The following is a 15,470-nucleotide window of genomic DNA, read 5'->3' as shown; positions in this document are numbered from 1 at the left end:
ACATTTATATTTCTGCGATCTTATCCAGAGCGCCTTACAATTTATCTCATTTCATACATCTGAGCAATTAAGGGTTCAGGGCCTTCCTCAGGGGCCCAGCAGTGGCAGCTTGGTGGACCTGGGATTCAAACTTCTGATCAGTTGCACAACACCTTAACCACTAATCTCACACCAACAGCTATATTACTTTGTGTTGTCGTGTGTTATTCCGTACTTAAAGCCATGCTGTTCTTCATCATCATCATCATGCAGTCGTGTCGATCCTTTCAGACATAAAGAACAATCATGCATACTTTGCAGATCAGCCAGCGAGCTACGACCCCACGGGCAAGGCTCGTTACCTAGAGGTGTGTAAGATGTTCGACGTGGTTCCGGTGTCCTACTTCCTCAGGAACGTGCACAGTCCAGAACTGTCCATGATGCACCACGGACTCGGCCCTCAGGTGACCCCCGAAAATTCTAGATAAGCGTATAGTAACGGCAGCTAAAGATAAAGCAGATAAAATATGAATTACGACTCCCCACAATTCATACGACTGAAGCAGAGAATAAATAATAAAGTGCTCTCCATAGGGTAGCAAAGCCCTGGCTGTTCCCTTGGTAACCAACACCTCCATTCTGAAGCTGAATCTGCGAGATAATGGAATGGAGGGAGAAGGTGGAGCCGCCATAGCTGACATGCTGAAGGAGAACCTTTACATCACAGGTGCTTTTTCTGTCTTTGACCTCGTCTACTTTTGTCCACACAAATCACACCTCAAACCCTGTCTACACACACACACACACACACTTTACTGACTTTGTTCAAATTTGTTAAAAGTCAAGATATATCTTTAGCAGCTAAATGAAAATGACCTTCATTTGTCCAGCTGCTACTTATTAGCTGCTCAGTTGGTCAGGAGATGTGATGATAAAGGTCAAGATTGGACTTAATAAGGATTTTCAGTCTGAAGAGAAGGAACTTTTTTACATTAAGCAGCACTACATGTGTAGAAGCTTCAACTTTCTAAAGTTTATTATGCTTATGCTTAATGAACTAGATATGGAGTTTACCTAAATTTTGTTTGGCGCTGGAAGTTTTGCTCACTGCTGCTGTGGATAGATCTGCATGGACAGCCTGTGACCAAGGGTATTGCAGAACCACTAGGAGACCAGAACGTCTTCTCTGAACTGCCATTGCATCAGGTAGCTTTCGGCAGGACAGAATGAGTGGAAAGTCAATAATTAACTCTATTAAAACTACACTGACCTACTAGTCCCTCAAGAGCTCTTGGTTGCTGTAGCAGAAAGGACATTATTGTCCAGTGTCACCCAAATGAGGATGAGGTTGCCTTCTGAGCCTGGTTCCTCTCAAGGTTTCTTCATCATATCATCTCAGGGAGTTTTTCTCCTCAGGCTTGCTCATAAGGGCATGTTAGTTAATGTTAGGGATAAATTAATATCATTTTTTAAATTTATTTCTATACTTCTGTAAAGCTGCTTTAAGACAACGTCCATCGTTAAAAATGCCATTTAAATAAATTGAATTGAATTGAATTGAGTAATAGAAATCTGTCTCACCTGAATTTTTAGATTCCCAAATCTTTATAGAATTTTTTCAAATATACATAATCCTCTACAGATTTTTCAGCTTAGCTCACGTAATAGATTTTTTCCACAATATATATATATATCATGTGTAATATTTATTTATGTTTTTAGAATCATTATGTATCTATGTCTTGGTCCTGACTCCGCCCTTTGTCCAGTCACTGGTCTGTTACCTAATGTGTGCATCTGTATTGAGTTTAGTTCTTGATTACTTCGTCTTTATATAACTTCAGGTGTTCCTTTGTCGCAAAAACACCTTGTTCATTGAACCGATGCTCCGCCATTTCTTTTAGAAAGCATCAGACAGAAAGATTCGAAACTGTGTCCAACTTGAATAAAAGCGTTTGTTTCTGACCTTCTTTGCAGAAATAGATCTTTCAGAGAACAGGCTCGGCGAGTATGGGATAAAAGCTCTGGCCAGCATGCTGCTCGAGAACACCTCCCTCATCTCCCTTAACCTTTCTGGGAACCATCTGGACGAGCGAGCGGCTAAACACCTGGCTCTGGTGCTGAACAAAAACCAGCACCTGCAGCATCTGGATTTGAGCCACAACCGTCTGGGAGAAGCAGCAGGTACAGCCTGAGGGAAGAGAGATGAAAGCTTACCATGAGAGGCCGATGGTGGTGTCATTCACAGGCCCGGTCAGTCGTGCTGTTATTCCAGGAGATGTAGTGGTTTTGAAAGTTCTCTGAAACCTAGGGATGAATCGCAGCCAATCCCAAAGCTCTGCTCTGGTTGAAGTTGGAGATAATTCAGGGAAGGAAATCAAGCCCGAAATTCTACTTATCTCAACTTTAAATGATTGCTAATCACGTTTAACAAGGTTACTAGGTTTAAAGTAAGGAAGAAAACTCTCAGGGGCATGCTGCTGTGGGAAAATAATCAACAAAAGGATGCTGGAGTGATGGAGCCTGACACAAAGTAGAGAGATACTCTTACCACTGTGAAGCTGATTACATTTATATTACATATGAAGGTCAATGAGTGACAGTTCAGTCAGTTGGGTTTCCAAAACCAAACCTGTGTTACATGTTCCGTTGTCAATCGAAGGTGCGTTCAACAATCTAGATTACTGAACGCACCTTCACTTGAAGACGGAATTTCACAGGCCTGGTCAGTTGTACTGTTAGAGTGGTTTTGAAAGTTGTTTGAAACTGAGAGATGAATTGCAGCCAATTCCAAATCTCTGCTTTGGCTGGAGTTACTTACTTACCTCAACTTTAAATGATTACTAATCACATTTAAGAAGGTTACTATGTTTAAAGTAAGGAAGAAAACTCTGGGGCATGCTACTTTGGGAAAATAATCAACAAAAGGGTGATGGAGTGATGTAGAGACTTACATTTTTAGCTCAACTGAGCATTTGAGGGTTAGGGGCCTTGCTCAGGGGCCCAGCAGTGGCAGCTTGGTGGACCTGGGATTCAAACTAACAACCTTCCAAACAGTAGTCCAATTACTTTCCTATCACAGCATGTCACAAATTCAAGCATTCTTCTGATACCACAGAATTTTCCATTGCAATAGTTTGTTAATAAATAAATAAATAAATAAATAAATAGAAATGTAAATAAATAAATAAATAAATAAATAAATAAATAAATAAATAAATAAATAAAATAAAATAAAATAAAATAAATTAAAATAAATTAAAAATAAATAAATAAATAAAATGAACCCTTTTTAAAGATTCTGTTAAAATCAGAAATCTGGAAATCGACTTATGGGACATTTTCAATCAGTATAAAAATTTGTTTTATGATTTTCTGGCTGTGGTTCTGATATAAAATGAGTCAGGAGTCTGTCTGTGATGTTTTCAGTGGTTGAAGATAAGGCTTTCAAATTTTACATGTTTTTTAGATGGAAAAGCACTTCTCAGAGAGCAGAAACGGGTTTGATATCAACATTTACTTTGAAACAAGATTTTATTGAAAACAATTGTGTGGGGTTTTTGTATTTTTAAAACTTTTCTATGAATATATTGTCTCTAGGAGGCCAGAAATCCTTACGAAACACTACAAAGTCTTAAAGCTCTGAAACTTTCATCTCCCTATGAGCTTCATATTAAGCACCATTGTGAAGTGAGCCATGACAAAAACACTCAATGCTCAACATGGACACAACAAAACAGGATTATTTTTATATTTTGCTCTGATTAGTCACTGTATGTTTTCCCCTCTGTAGTTTATCCGTGTTTGTGGTTTGCAGTGTGATTCACTAGTGTTTTCATCTTAATGTTTTCCTGTATCCTAGCCCTGGTGTTCTGGTCATGTGTTTGATCCCAGGTTCTCACACTGGTTCTACCTTCACCTCCACTTTGTGACACATTACAGCAGCTAGCATATATAGTTATAGTGTATAACGAATCATGTCATCGGTTTTTTCTCCTCTTTCATGAACTTAAAACAATTTAAAAAATCCCTGACTCTCAATATTTCCCTCACAACTGTTATATAAACGCTTCCTCATAGAAAACCTATCGACCAAAACATCATTTCTGGGCATCTAAACGGAGCATCTGCTTTCCAAGTCCTTGTCTGAGCCCATGTTACTATGGAAACGATATCGCATTTGATCACGTGCATTCATATAGAAAACAAAGCGTCACCCTTTCTGACCAATCAGATTAGAGAATTCACCAGCGTCGTGAAAAGTAAATACGATGAGGTTTATTTTTGGAGAATTTGTTTTTAAATGTTAAAGGTTTGGGATTTGGTCCGTGTTCAGAGTGTTTCAAGAGCTTCCTTTAATGCAAATTAACAACAAACAAACAAACAAAACTTCTTTTGGTAACAGTAAACTACATTCGAAAGGTTTCTTCTTACCCGGACATCCATGATACCAGACATCCAGACTTTGAAGATAAACTGCTGAAGGTAAATGAGTGACAATTCAGTTCCTTCGCTTGAAGATGGAATTTGTACATTCTAGATTATTGAACGCACCTTCACTGTTGCCTTGAACCATAAATCATCTAAATGAGTATAGTAGTGAGACAAGTTCTGTACAAGAACGTACACATAACAAGTTATGTACAAGTGCTGCATCGTCTGTCATTTAAACTCTCATTTGGACTGTGTGTGTGTGTGTGTGTGTGTGTGTGTAATAAAACCATTACTGATAGGGATTATGTACCTCTAAAAACACGGAAATCCGTTTTGTTTTATTAACAACGGAAAATTATTTCTAAGAAATCATGCCATTGAACTGCTTATAAAGTGTCAGTCTGTCAGTCTGTCTGTCTGTCTGTCGGCAGATGACTGGCCCGCGGCTGTTCAGTCTCAGGATGTGAAGATAAATCATGTGAAAACAGACATTTTTGACAAGACTACAATGACATTTAGTTTGGATTCAGCGATGCTGGTTTAACTGAGACGAGCCACACACATCCTCATAGCCTTTACACACAGCACAAGGCAGAGGGAAGGTAAATCCCCCAGAGAGAGAGAGAGAGAGAGAGAGAGAGAGAGAGACAAAGAGAGACTGACCAACAGAGAGAGAGAGAGAGAGAGAGAGAGAGAGACAGACAGACAGACAAAGAGACAGCGAGACAGAGACTTGCAGTCTGTTCCCTTTCCTCAAAAGGCAGGTCTTTCTGTCCTGTAAATATTTCCACCTGGTAAATGAATCCAGAAACAGATTTTGCTCGTGAACTGATGTTTATTTCTTCTTGTCAGTTTCAGAGGATTGAGGAACACTTGTGTTTTCTTTCACTGACAAAGTGTCCAACATTATGGGACGATACAAGCCGTGATTAAAACAGATTAAATGATTAAAAACTAGCCATGGAAGTGTGTCAGGTGGGAGGATTGTGGACGGAAGCCTTCTGGCTACCAGATACTGAATGACAAGAGTGTCTTGTGATCCGGATAATTCAAAAATATTCCACAAGAGAGAGAGAGAGAGAGAGAGAGAGAGAGAGGGGGATGAATCATACAGTTCTAACACATCCAACTGGCATCCTCTCTCTTCATCATACATATGGCCATATCTGTATCTTTCTAAATCTATCATACAAATATACTGAAGCTTATGTTTAGCTTCCTACCACTGTGACAAATATAAAGCAATATCATAAAGCAGATCTCTCTTTTTTCTACTTTCATTTCTCTTTCTTTTAAGAGATGTAAGTTGTAGAGCCCTCTTCTGGCTGTGAGGTGAATTACATTTCCTATAACCGATGTAAACAGTGGCATATAACAGCCTCAGGTTCGAGCCCGAGCCTGGATCACAGTCTCTGTGGAGTTTCTAGCTGTGTATCTGGGTTCTCTGGTTTCCTCCCTCCGAGTAAATCCCCAAAAACATGATACTGGCTACGCTAACCTGTCCAAAGTGTGAATAAGTGAGGAATCAGTGTGTAAATAGACTGACGCTCCACCCAGAGTGTATTCCCACCTCATGTTCAGTGTTCCTGGGATCTAGGCTTTGGCACTATATCCATCAGGACTACTTTATATACTATATAATAAATGTATATGTGATTTAATATTATTACGGGAATTTTGTTTTTAAAAAATGGGTACCTGACATGGAGGATTGTATTGCAGCAAAAACTATGACATCTTGAAAACTTGATATCTGCTTAAACCCTGCTTTGATACTTCAACTTTAAATACAAATGAACATACATACATACATACAAACAAACAAACAAACAAAAAAACAAATAAATAATCTGCTTAAAACAAAATTTGAGCTTTAAATACAAACAGACAGACAAACAAACAAACAAACAAACAAATAAATAAATAAATAAATAAATAATCTGCTTAAAACTGCTTTGACACTTCAACCTTAAATACAAACAAACAGACAAATAAATAAATAAATTAAATAAATAAATAAATAAATAAATAAATAAATAAATAAATAAATAAATAAATAAATAAGTTAAAACATACTTTGACCCTTCAACTTTAAATACAAACAAACAAACAAACAAATAAATAAATAATCTGCTTAAAACATGCTTTGACAGTTCAACCTTAAATACAAACAAACAAACAAACAAACAAACAAATAAATAAATAAGTTAAAACATGCTTTGACCCTTCAACTTTAAATACAAATAAACAAACAAACAAACAAACAAACAAATAAATAAATAATCTGTTTAAAACATGCTTTGACAGTTTAACCTTAAATACAAACAGACAAATAAATAAATAAATATATAAGTTAAAAAATGCTTTGACAGTTTAACCTTAAATACAAACAGACAAATAAATAAATAAATAATCTGCTTAAAACATGCTTGAACACTTCAACTTTAAACACAAACAAACAAATAAATAAATAATCTGCTTTAAAACTTGCTTTGACAGTTCAACTTTGAATACAATCAAACAATTAAATAAATAAATAAATAAATAAATAAATACTCTCCTTAAAACATTCCTATAATAAATAAATGTAACAAAGATCTTTTCAACAATGAATATATGATCCAAATAAATAATAGAAATAAACACATTTCCAAAAAAATATATTTTAAATGATGTAAAATGTTTTTAGTAACTTTCTAATCTAAGGTGTAAGGTTTTTTTTAGGAAAAGAAGGAGTCAGTTCAGCTGCTTTAAAAACAGCTGGAGGCTATGAATAAAGGTGGTTAAAAAAAGGATAGCCATAAAAAAAGATGGCTGTATTTATTTATTTATATTTTATTTATTATACACTAAATTAAAATACAAAATTAAATAATTATGTAGGAGATTTTCTTTTTTTTTATATTGTTTTGATGTCTTTTACTGGAACTTTTAAATGCAGTTTTTTCACTAAAATGTTAAAAAACATTAAAATGCTTAAACTTCACTTGGTTGAAAACATCAGAAGGACGTTTCGCTAGCTTCTGATTAGTTGGTCTTTATGTCCCTGTATATGATTCAGGAAGATGTTGATGGAACTCGCTGAGGTAAATATAACAAACCTCAGGTGATGTTACCTGGGAAGGGTTAGTTAATCACGATCCTATCTCATTTTCTCTCTCTTGCTGTCCTGTAGGGGAAATTCTGGGTCCCGCTATAGCCGAGAACACGGGAATGAAGTCGCTCAGTCTGGCCTGGAACTGCATTCGTGGAAAAGGCGCCGTCGCTTTAGCTAAAGGCCTCGCGGTAAACATGCTAACGCTTCACAGGATATTTATCAACCCAACATCTATCATTAAACTTTAAAACACTTTAGTCCTGAAATGCTCTTCACAGAAGCTGAAAAACGTTTGTTTGATAGTCAGAGCAAATATTCTGCCCTGACACTGTGGAGTTTCTTACAACAGTGTGTCTTAAAATATTTTATTTAATTTTATTGAAGTTTGTGGACACTTGACCATTACACTCATATGTGATTCCACATATTTGTCTAGAATGTCTTTTTATTCTCACGCTAGACACTTTCACTTCACTGAAACTAAGAGGCTCAAACACATGACCCAGGGTGACAATGCAGCTGAGCACAAAGCACAGAGCTCCATGAAGACATGGTGTGGAGGTTAAGGATGGAGTGGAAGAACTTTAGTGTCCAGCACAGAGCCCTGACACTGACTCTGACTCAACCCCACGGAACACCTTTGGTATGAACTGGAACATCGACTGAACCCCAGATCTCCTCATCACCATCATCAGTGTCTGATCTCACTAATGCTCTTGTAGCTGAATGATCACTAATCCCCACAGCCACGCAATCTCCAATATCTAGTGGGAAGCCTTCCCAGAAGAGAGGAGCTGATTATATCAGCAAATAATGTGATGTTTAACAAACAAATATGGACGTGATGGCTAGGTGTTCACAAACTTTTGGCCATATAGTGTAACGTTGACACCTTTGCTTTGCTATGTCTCTCTCTGTCTGTCAGTCTCTCTTTGTCTCTCTCTCTCTCTCTGTCTCTCTCTCTCTTGCTCTCTCTATCTCTCTGTCTGTCTGTCAGTCTCTCTTTGTCTCTCTCTCTCTCTCTGTCTCTCTCTCTCTCTCTCTCTCTCTCTCTCTCTCTCTCTTGCTCTCTCTATCTCTCTGTCTGTCTGTCAGTCTCTCTTGTCTCTCTCTGTCAGTCTCTCTTTGTCTGTCTGTCTCTCTCTCTCTCTCTCTCTCTCTCTCTCTCTATCTCTCTGTCTGTCTGTCAGTCTCTCTTGTCTCTCTCTGTCAGTCTCTCTTTGTCTGTCTGTCTGTCTGTCTGTCTGTCTCTCTCTCTCTCTCTTGCTCTCTATATCTCTCTGTCTGTCAGTCTCTCTCTCTGTCTGTCAGTCTCTCTCTTTCTCTCTCTCTCTCTCTCTCTCTCTCTCTCTCTCTCTGTCAGTCTCTCTCTTTCTCTCTGTCTGTCAGTCTCTCTTGTCTCTCTATCTTGCTTTCTCTCTCTTGCTTTCTCTCTTGCTCTCTCTATCTGTCTGTCAGTCTCTCTTGTCTCTCTCTCTCTCTTGTCTCTCTCTTTCTCTCTTGCTCTCTCTATCTCTCTGTCAATCTCTCTTCTCTCTCTCTCTCTCTCTCTCTCTCTCTCTCTCTCTCTCTCTTTCTCTCCTGTCTAAAGTAAAGTCTCAGCAGTTCCTGATTAGCGTTCTGACTCATTTACACTCCCTGATCAGTAATCAGTCTAATCCACTCACAATGACTTTCTCACTGTTGAAAGGCTAACATATTCTTACAAACTGTGGACTTATCTTACAACGGACTGGCCAGAGAGGGAGCGACGGCTCTCGGGGAAGGGCTGAAAGACAACAACACGCTGGAGGAACTCAATATCAGGTTTATTTTTGATCATTTTGCTGTATCTGTTCGATCGTCACAGCTACTGTATCTCCTCATGATCAGATGGGTGATACCATGAATGGGGGGCGTTTGTGTCTCACTGATGGTCCAGTTTTAATAAGAAAACCTTCTGACCAATCAGAATCAAGAATTCAACAGTGCTATGGTATATGTGTTTTAATGTTAAGCTAGCAGGTCAGGTTGCCATGTTTGCAATCATTGCCATGTTGTTAGTCTCTAACCAACAAATACGGCTAAAAAAATATCATCAAAGGAGCCAAAGAGACTAATTGAGTTTTCACAATTTAGCACAAACTGCTAAAATTCACAACAATAAAAAAAATTTCAACACTAATAAAACCTTAAACTTAGACCCAGGATAATTTTTTAACTTCACTTCACCTTGAAATATACTCATTAAAAAAATTCTGTTAATATTCACATTAATTTCCACCTTAATATTCAGAATATTCATATTTTGTTACCTGTACATGTTCACCCCCATGAAAGGTCACATGTTCATTGTCCAGATTTCCTGAAGATCACAGGAAGAAGGAAAATTCCTGTGAAAAGTTAAATTTTTTTTTATTCTTTTGTAATGCTATAGTTCTGTTGACACACAACACAAATAATACATCGCAGTAAATACTAATTAAGAAAAAAAAGATTTTGTGAAATTGCTAATTCTATGCTTTAAAAGAATCCAACCCTATTATGAGAAAAATTTATTTATGAGAAAAATGCAGCCATTGTGAGCAAAAATCCTTGTAATAAAAATGTAATATAGTTTCTTGAGATGAGTAAACACATTCTAAAGAAATTATTAATTGAGAGTAAATTATAATTTATATACAAATGGCATTTGGGAAGTGGCTAGTTCTATGCTAAAACTTCAACAGTGTTACTCATTTATGAACCAAAAATGCAGCGATTGACAGAAATAAGTCCTTGTAAAACATGACATATTATTTCGTGAGATACCTTCACACACTTTTACACACATTACTGATTAAAAGTAAATTATAATTCATAGAAAAATGGCTTTTGTGAAATTGCTAGTTTTATGCTTATTAAAAAAAAATTTATGAGGAAAATCCAGGCATTGTCACAAAAAAACTGAAAATAATAATAAAATAAAAATAAAAAAAATAATAAAATCAATGAAATATCAGTTTTTTAAGATAAAATAATACATTTATTTGGATTTCTTAGATTTAATGATAAAAGAGTTATTTATAGAAATAATTTATCACCAGTAAACTTAATGATAGATAAAGATTTTGATACGTCGTTAGTACATTTTTACTTTAAATTTTAAGTACTTTTTTATTTTAGAAATAATCACAGAGAGTTGATGGTAAAAACTTACTATAGAAGTATTAATTAAACTTGTATCCCTTTCATCAAACCACCCGGAAAATCTCTGCACCATTTCTCATGAACCGATCGGCCGGTATCTATTATAGATAGCCAGAGAAACCAGAGCAAGCTTGATTTGACTTCTGATACTCATCAGTCATGTCTTAAAACAAAGGTCATGTAGTTTAGCCTGGGGAGCGGCTCAGAAAGTGGGTCTGGATGTGATTTGATGGATTCTTGCAGTGACAGAATCAGCCCTTTTTCCAAAACTGTAGTGAAAAGGCACGTTTGCTTTGTTTGGTACAGAATCTCACTCATTATAAATACAATAATATATTTAAAATTCCTCTCTTTTTATTTTCACAGCATCAACCGCATCCCTCCTGAAGGAGCGGTCCACATAGCCGTGGGTCTCAAAGCAAACAACAACCTGAGGATTCTTAGAGTAAGTCTGAAAGATAGCACTTTGTCTAGACTAGACATGACTAAACGGGACACGTGGCATATCACTGAAATTAAATCCATCAAGTTTTCTTAATATAATAACGTTCAGATGATTCTCTCGGTGTTGCAGATGGCACGGAATCCTGTCCGCTCTGCCGGATGTCTTGCGGTGCTCAAAGCGGTTCAAGGAAACCCTTCATCTTCAATGGAGTATCTGGACTTCTCTGTATGTAACCTTCCCTTTAATCATTTACACAGTTACAAACATTCTCTAATGAATAATAAATTGCTTTAATTTCTTTCATCTAGAAATCCAAATTCTATCAATATGCGAAATCTAAACCATCCAAATTGTTTTCTTCTGCTAAGCCGCTATCATGTGGGCTGCATTTGCATATTGCAATCTGATTGGCTCTTTCATCTTGTGATGAAATAAAACAAAATCACTGAGTTTATGTTCATTTCAGATCCCCTTTGGGTTTCTTCTTCTAATACTCTATTATGTGGTCTGTATTTGCATATTGCAATCTGATTGGCTCTTGAAAAATTAGACAAAATTGTACACAAGATTTTCCGTTTTGTTCGGATCTCCTTTGTATTTCTTCATTTGATCCACAGAGCCGTTGGATGTCTCAATTCAAACTGTTCAGAAATGTTAAATAATTTTTCTAAAACAGAAGAGATATAGAAACTTTATCGCAAAAAAAAAGGCAAATCACAACTTTATCTTCTGTAATGACGTAATATCTCAGAAGCGAGAGTGTAGTTAACATGAGCAAGAACAAGAACAAGAATTTTTATTCCCCATATAGACACACTGTAGACACAGCAATTGAAATTCTAAAAACAATTTAGAAAAATTTTAATTATTTCAAAATGATTTATATGCTAAAAAAATATTATGTTATAAAATATAATATTTTTTATTTTTTAATAATATTAAAAAAATATATATAAAACAAATTGCAAAATATTTTATTTGTCACATACACAATCATATACGGACGTATACAGGACATAGTGAAATGAGAAGATAATAAAAAGATAAATAAAAATGCAACAAAAATAGTTGTATTAAAAATAGCAAGCAAAAAAAAAAAAAAACAATATGAAGAAAATATAAAAATGTACATGAATGAAAATACAATAAAAATAGTTGTATTAAAAACAGTAATAGAACTGCCTGGACAAGAAAAGAGAAAAATATAAAGAAAAAATATATATGAAAAAAAATAAAATAAAAATAGTTGTATGAAAAAAAGAAATAGAACTGCCTGGACATGCAAAGAAAAAAAAAATATATATATATACAATAGAAATAGTCATATTAAAAATAGAAATTTAACTGCGTGGAGAAGCAAAGAGAGAAATACACTACCAGTCAAAAGTTTGGACACACCTTTTAATTCGATGTTTTTTGTTTAGGGATTTATTTTCTACATTCTAGAACAATACTGGAGATTTCAGAACAATGAAATAACACACATGGACTTCAGTAATCCATATGTAATGACAACAAAAAACAGTCAGTTGTTATTTTAAGACACGAAGGTCAGGTGTTCTGGAATAGTTCTTGCAAGAACAGTATTGTCAAGTGCGTTTACAAAACCCATCAAGCACCATGATGAAACTGGCTCACATGAAGTCCATCCCAGTAAAGCAAGACCAAAACTGACCTCTGCTGCAGAGGAGAAGTTCATTTAGAGTGACCAGCCTCAGAAATCACCAATTAACAGCACCTCAGATTAGAGGCGTTATGAAGGCTTTACAGAGCATCAGTAGCAGACATATCTCAATATCAACTGTTCAAACGACATTATTGTGGATTTCAGCCGCCTTCAGCATTGTTTTACAATGTAGAAAGAAATAAACATCAGGAAAGACCATGGAATTAGAAGGTGTGTCCAAACTTTTGACTGGTAGTGTATATAAATAGTTGCATTAAAAATAGAAATAGAAATGCCTAGACATGCAAAGAAAAAAATATGCATTTATATATATATTACAAAAGAAATAGTTGTATTAAAAATAGAAATTGAACTGCTGGAAAAGCAAAAAGAAAAATATAAAGAAAATATAAAAATCTATATGAATATGGATGGTTGGCAGAACAGTGGGACTATTATGGCTTGAGTCCAGATGTGTTAATCTCAGTGTTGTGGGTTCTAATCTAGTCCAGTCTTTCGTAGCAGTGTGTTATGACATTATGCTTTTGTAATTCTGTTCCTCAGGACATCAGCGTGGACCAAGAGTTTGAAGAGTTGCTCAATTCACTCAAAGATACGCTACCAAACTTCCGAGTGAAACACGGCGGAACAATAAGAGCTTTCCAAAAACCTTAAGAGCTGACCTCTACTAGAGCGTCCGATTCTAATCTGATGAGCTGATGTGTCTTGTGAATAGAAGAAGAAGAAGAAGAAGAGCAGCATGGATGTCCGTTCTCGACTGTTTAACAGGGTTAGTGAGCAGCAGCACCTGCTGTGTGTAATAGGAACAGCTGCTGAACACAGTCATGTTCTCACAGTCGCGTTCTCACAGTCGGTTCTCACAGTCACGTTCTCACAGTCACGTTCTCACAGTCACGTTCTCACAGTCGGTTCTCACAGTCACGTTCTCACAGTCGGTTCTCACAGTCGCGTTCTCACAGTCGCGTTCTCACAGTCGCGTTCTCACAGTCGCGTTCTCACAGTCGGTTCTCACAGTCACGTTCTCACAGTCACGTTCTCACAGTCACGTTCTCACAGTCGGTTCTCACAGTCACGTTCTCACAGTCGGTTCTCACAGTCGTGTTCTCACAGTCGTGTTCTCACAGTCACGTTCTCACAGTCACGTTCTCACAGTCGGTTCTCACAGTCACGTTCTCACAGTCACGTTCTCACAGTCGGTTCTCACAGTCACGTTCTCACAGTCACGTTCTCACAGTCACGTTCTCACAGTCACGTTCTCACAGTCGGTTCTCACAGTCACGTTCTCACAGTCGGTTCTCACAGTCGGTTCTCACAGTCGTGTTCTCACAGTCACGTTCTCACAGTCACGTTCTCACAGTCACGTTCTCACAGTCGCGTTCTCACAGTCACGTTCTCACAGTCGCGTTCTCACAGTCGGTTCTCACAGTCGTGTTCTCACAGTCGTGTTCTCACAGTCACGTTCTCACAGTCACGTTCTCACAGTCGGTTCTCACAGTCACGTTCTCACAGTCACGTTCTCACAGTCACGTTCTCACAGTCGGTTCTCACAGTCACGTTCTCACAGTCACGTTCTCACAGTCGTGTTCTCACAGTCGCGTTCTCACAGTCACGTTCTCACAGTCACGTTCTCACAGTCACGTTCTCACAGTCACGTTCTCACAGTCGGTTCTCACAGTCACGTTCTCACAGTCACGTTCTCACAGTCACGTTCTCACAGTCGGTTCTCACAGTCACGTTCTCACAGTCGCGTTCTCACAGTCACGTTCTCACAGTCGCGTTCTCACAGTCGGTTCTCACAGTCATGTTCTCACAGTCATGTTCTCACAGTCACGTTCTCACAGTCGCGTTCTCACAGTCGGTTCTCACAGTCATGTTCTCACAGTCATGTTCTCACAGTCGGTTCTCACAGTCGCGTTCTCACAGTCGCGTTCTCACAGTCGCGTTCTCACAGTCATGTTCTCACAGTCGCGTTCTCACAGTCGCGTTCTCACAGTCGCGTTCTCACAGTCGGTTCTCACAGTCGGTTCTCACAGTCGCGTTCTCACAGTCGCGTTCTCACAGCCGCGTTCTCACAGTCATGTTCTCACAGTCGGTTCTCACAGTCACGTTCTCACAGTCACGTTCTCACAGTCGGTTCTCACAGTCGCGTTCTCACAGTCGCGTTCTCACAGTCACGTTCTCACAGTCGGTTCTCACAGTCGCGTTCTCACAGTCGCGTTCTCACAGTCATGTTCTCACAGTCGGTTCTCACAGTCGCGTTCTCACAGTCGCGTTCTCACAGTCGCGTTCTCACAGCCGCGTTCTCACAGTCGGTTCTCACAGTCGCGTTCTCACAGTCGCGTTCTCACAGTCGGTTCTCACAGTCACGTTCTCACAGTCGCGTTCTCACAGTCATGTTCTCACAGTCGGTTCTCACAGTCGCGTTCACAGTCGCGTTCTCACAGTCGCGTTCTCACAGTCACGTTCTCACAGTCACGTTCTCACAGTCGCGTTCTCACAGTCACGTTCTCACAGTCGCGTTCTCACAATCACGTTCTCACAGTCGCGTTCTCACAGTCGCGTTCTCACAGCCGCGTTCTCACAGCCGCGTTCTCACAGTCGCGTTCTCACAGTCGTGTTCTCACAGCCACGTTCTCACAGTCACGTTCTCACAGTCGTGT

General features: G+C 38.0%; 1 protein-coding gene across 1 annotated transcript; it reads left to right on the top strand.

The window, feature by feature from the left end:
• Positions 1 to 313: 313 nt before the first annotated feature.
• On the top strand, positions 314 to 13,725 carry lrrc74b (leucine rich repeat containing 74B). The gene is made up of 8 exons (XM_058375099.1): positions 314 to 443; positions 579 to 706; positions 1,957 to 2,163; positions 7,589 to 7,698; positions 9,201 to 9,316; positions 11,045 to 11,123; positions 11,253 to 11,348; positions 13,354 to 13,725. Exons 2-8 carry the CDS (start codon positions 646 to 648, stop codon positions 13,462 to 13,464), a joined length of 780 nt encoding a protein of 259 aa, XP_058231082.1. The 5' UTR covers positions 314 to 443; positions 579 to 645; the 3' UTR covers positions 13,465 to 13,725.
• Positions 13,726 to 15,470: the final 1,745 nt, after the last annotated feature.

This window comes from Hemibagrus wyckioides, linkage group LG22 (assembly GCF_019097595.1).
Source record: "Hemibagrus wyckioides isolate EC202008001 linkage group LG22, SWU_Hwy_1.0, whole genome shotgun sequence".
NCBI lineage: Eukaryota > Metazoa > Chordata > Actinopteri > Siluriformes > Bagridae > Hemibagrus > Hemibagrus wyckioides.
The sequence above is the reverse complement of the archived record's forward strand: the minus strand, read 5'-3'. Positions and strand labels throughout refer to the sequence as shown.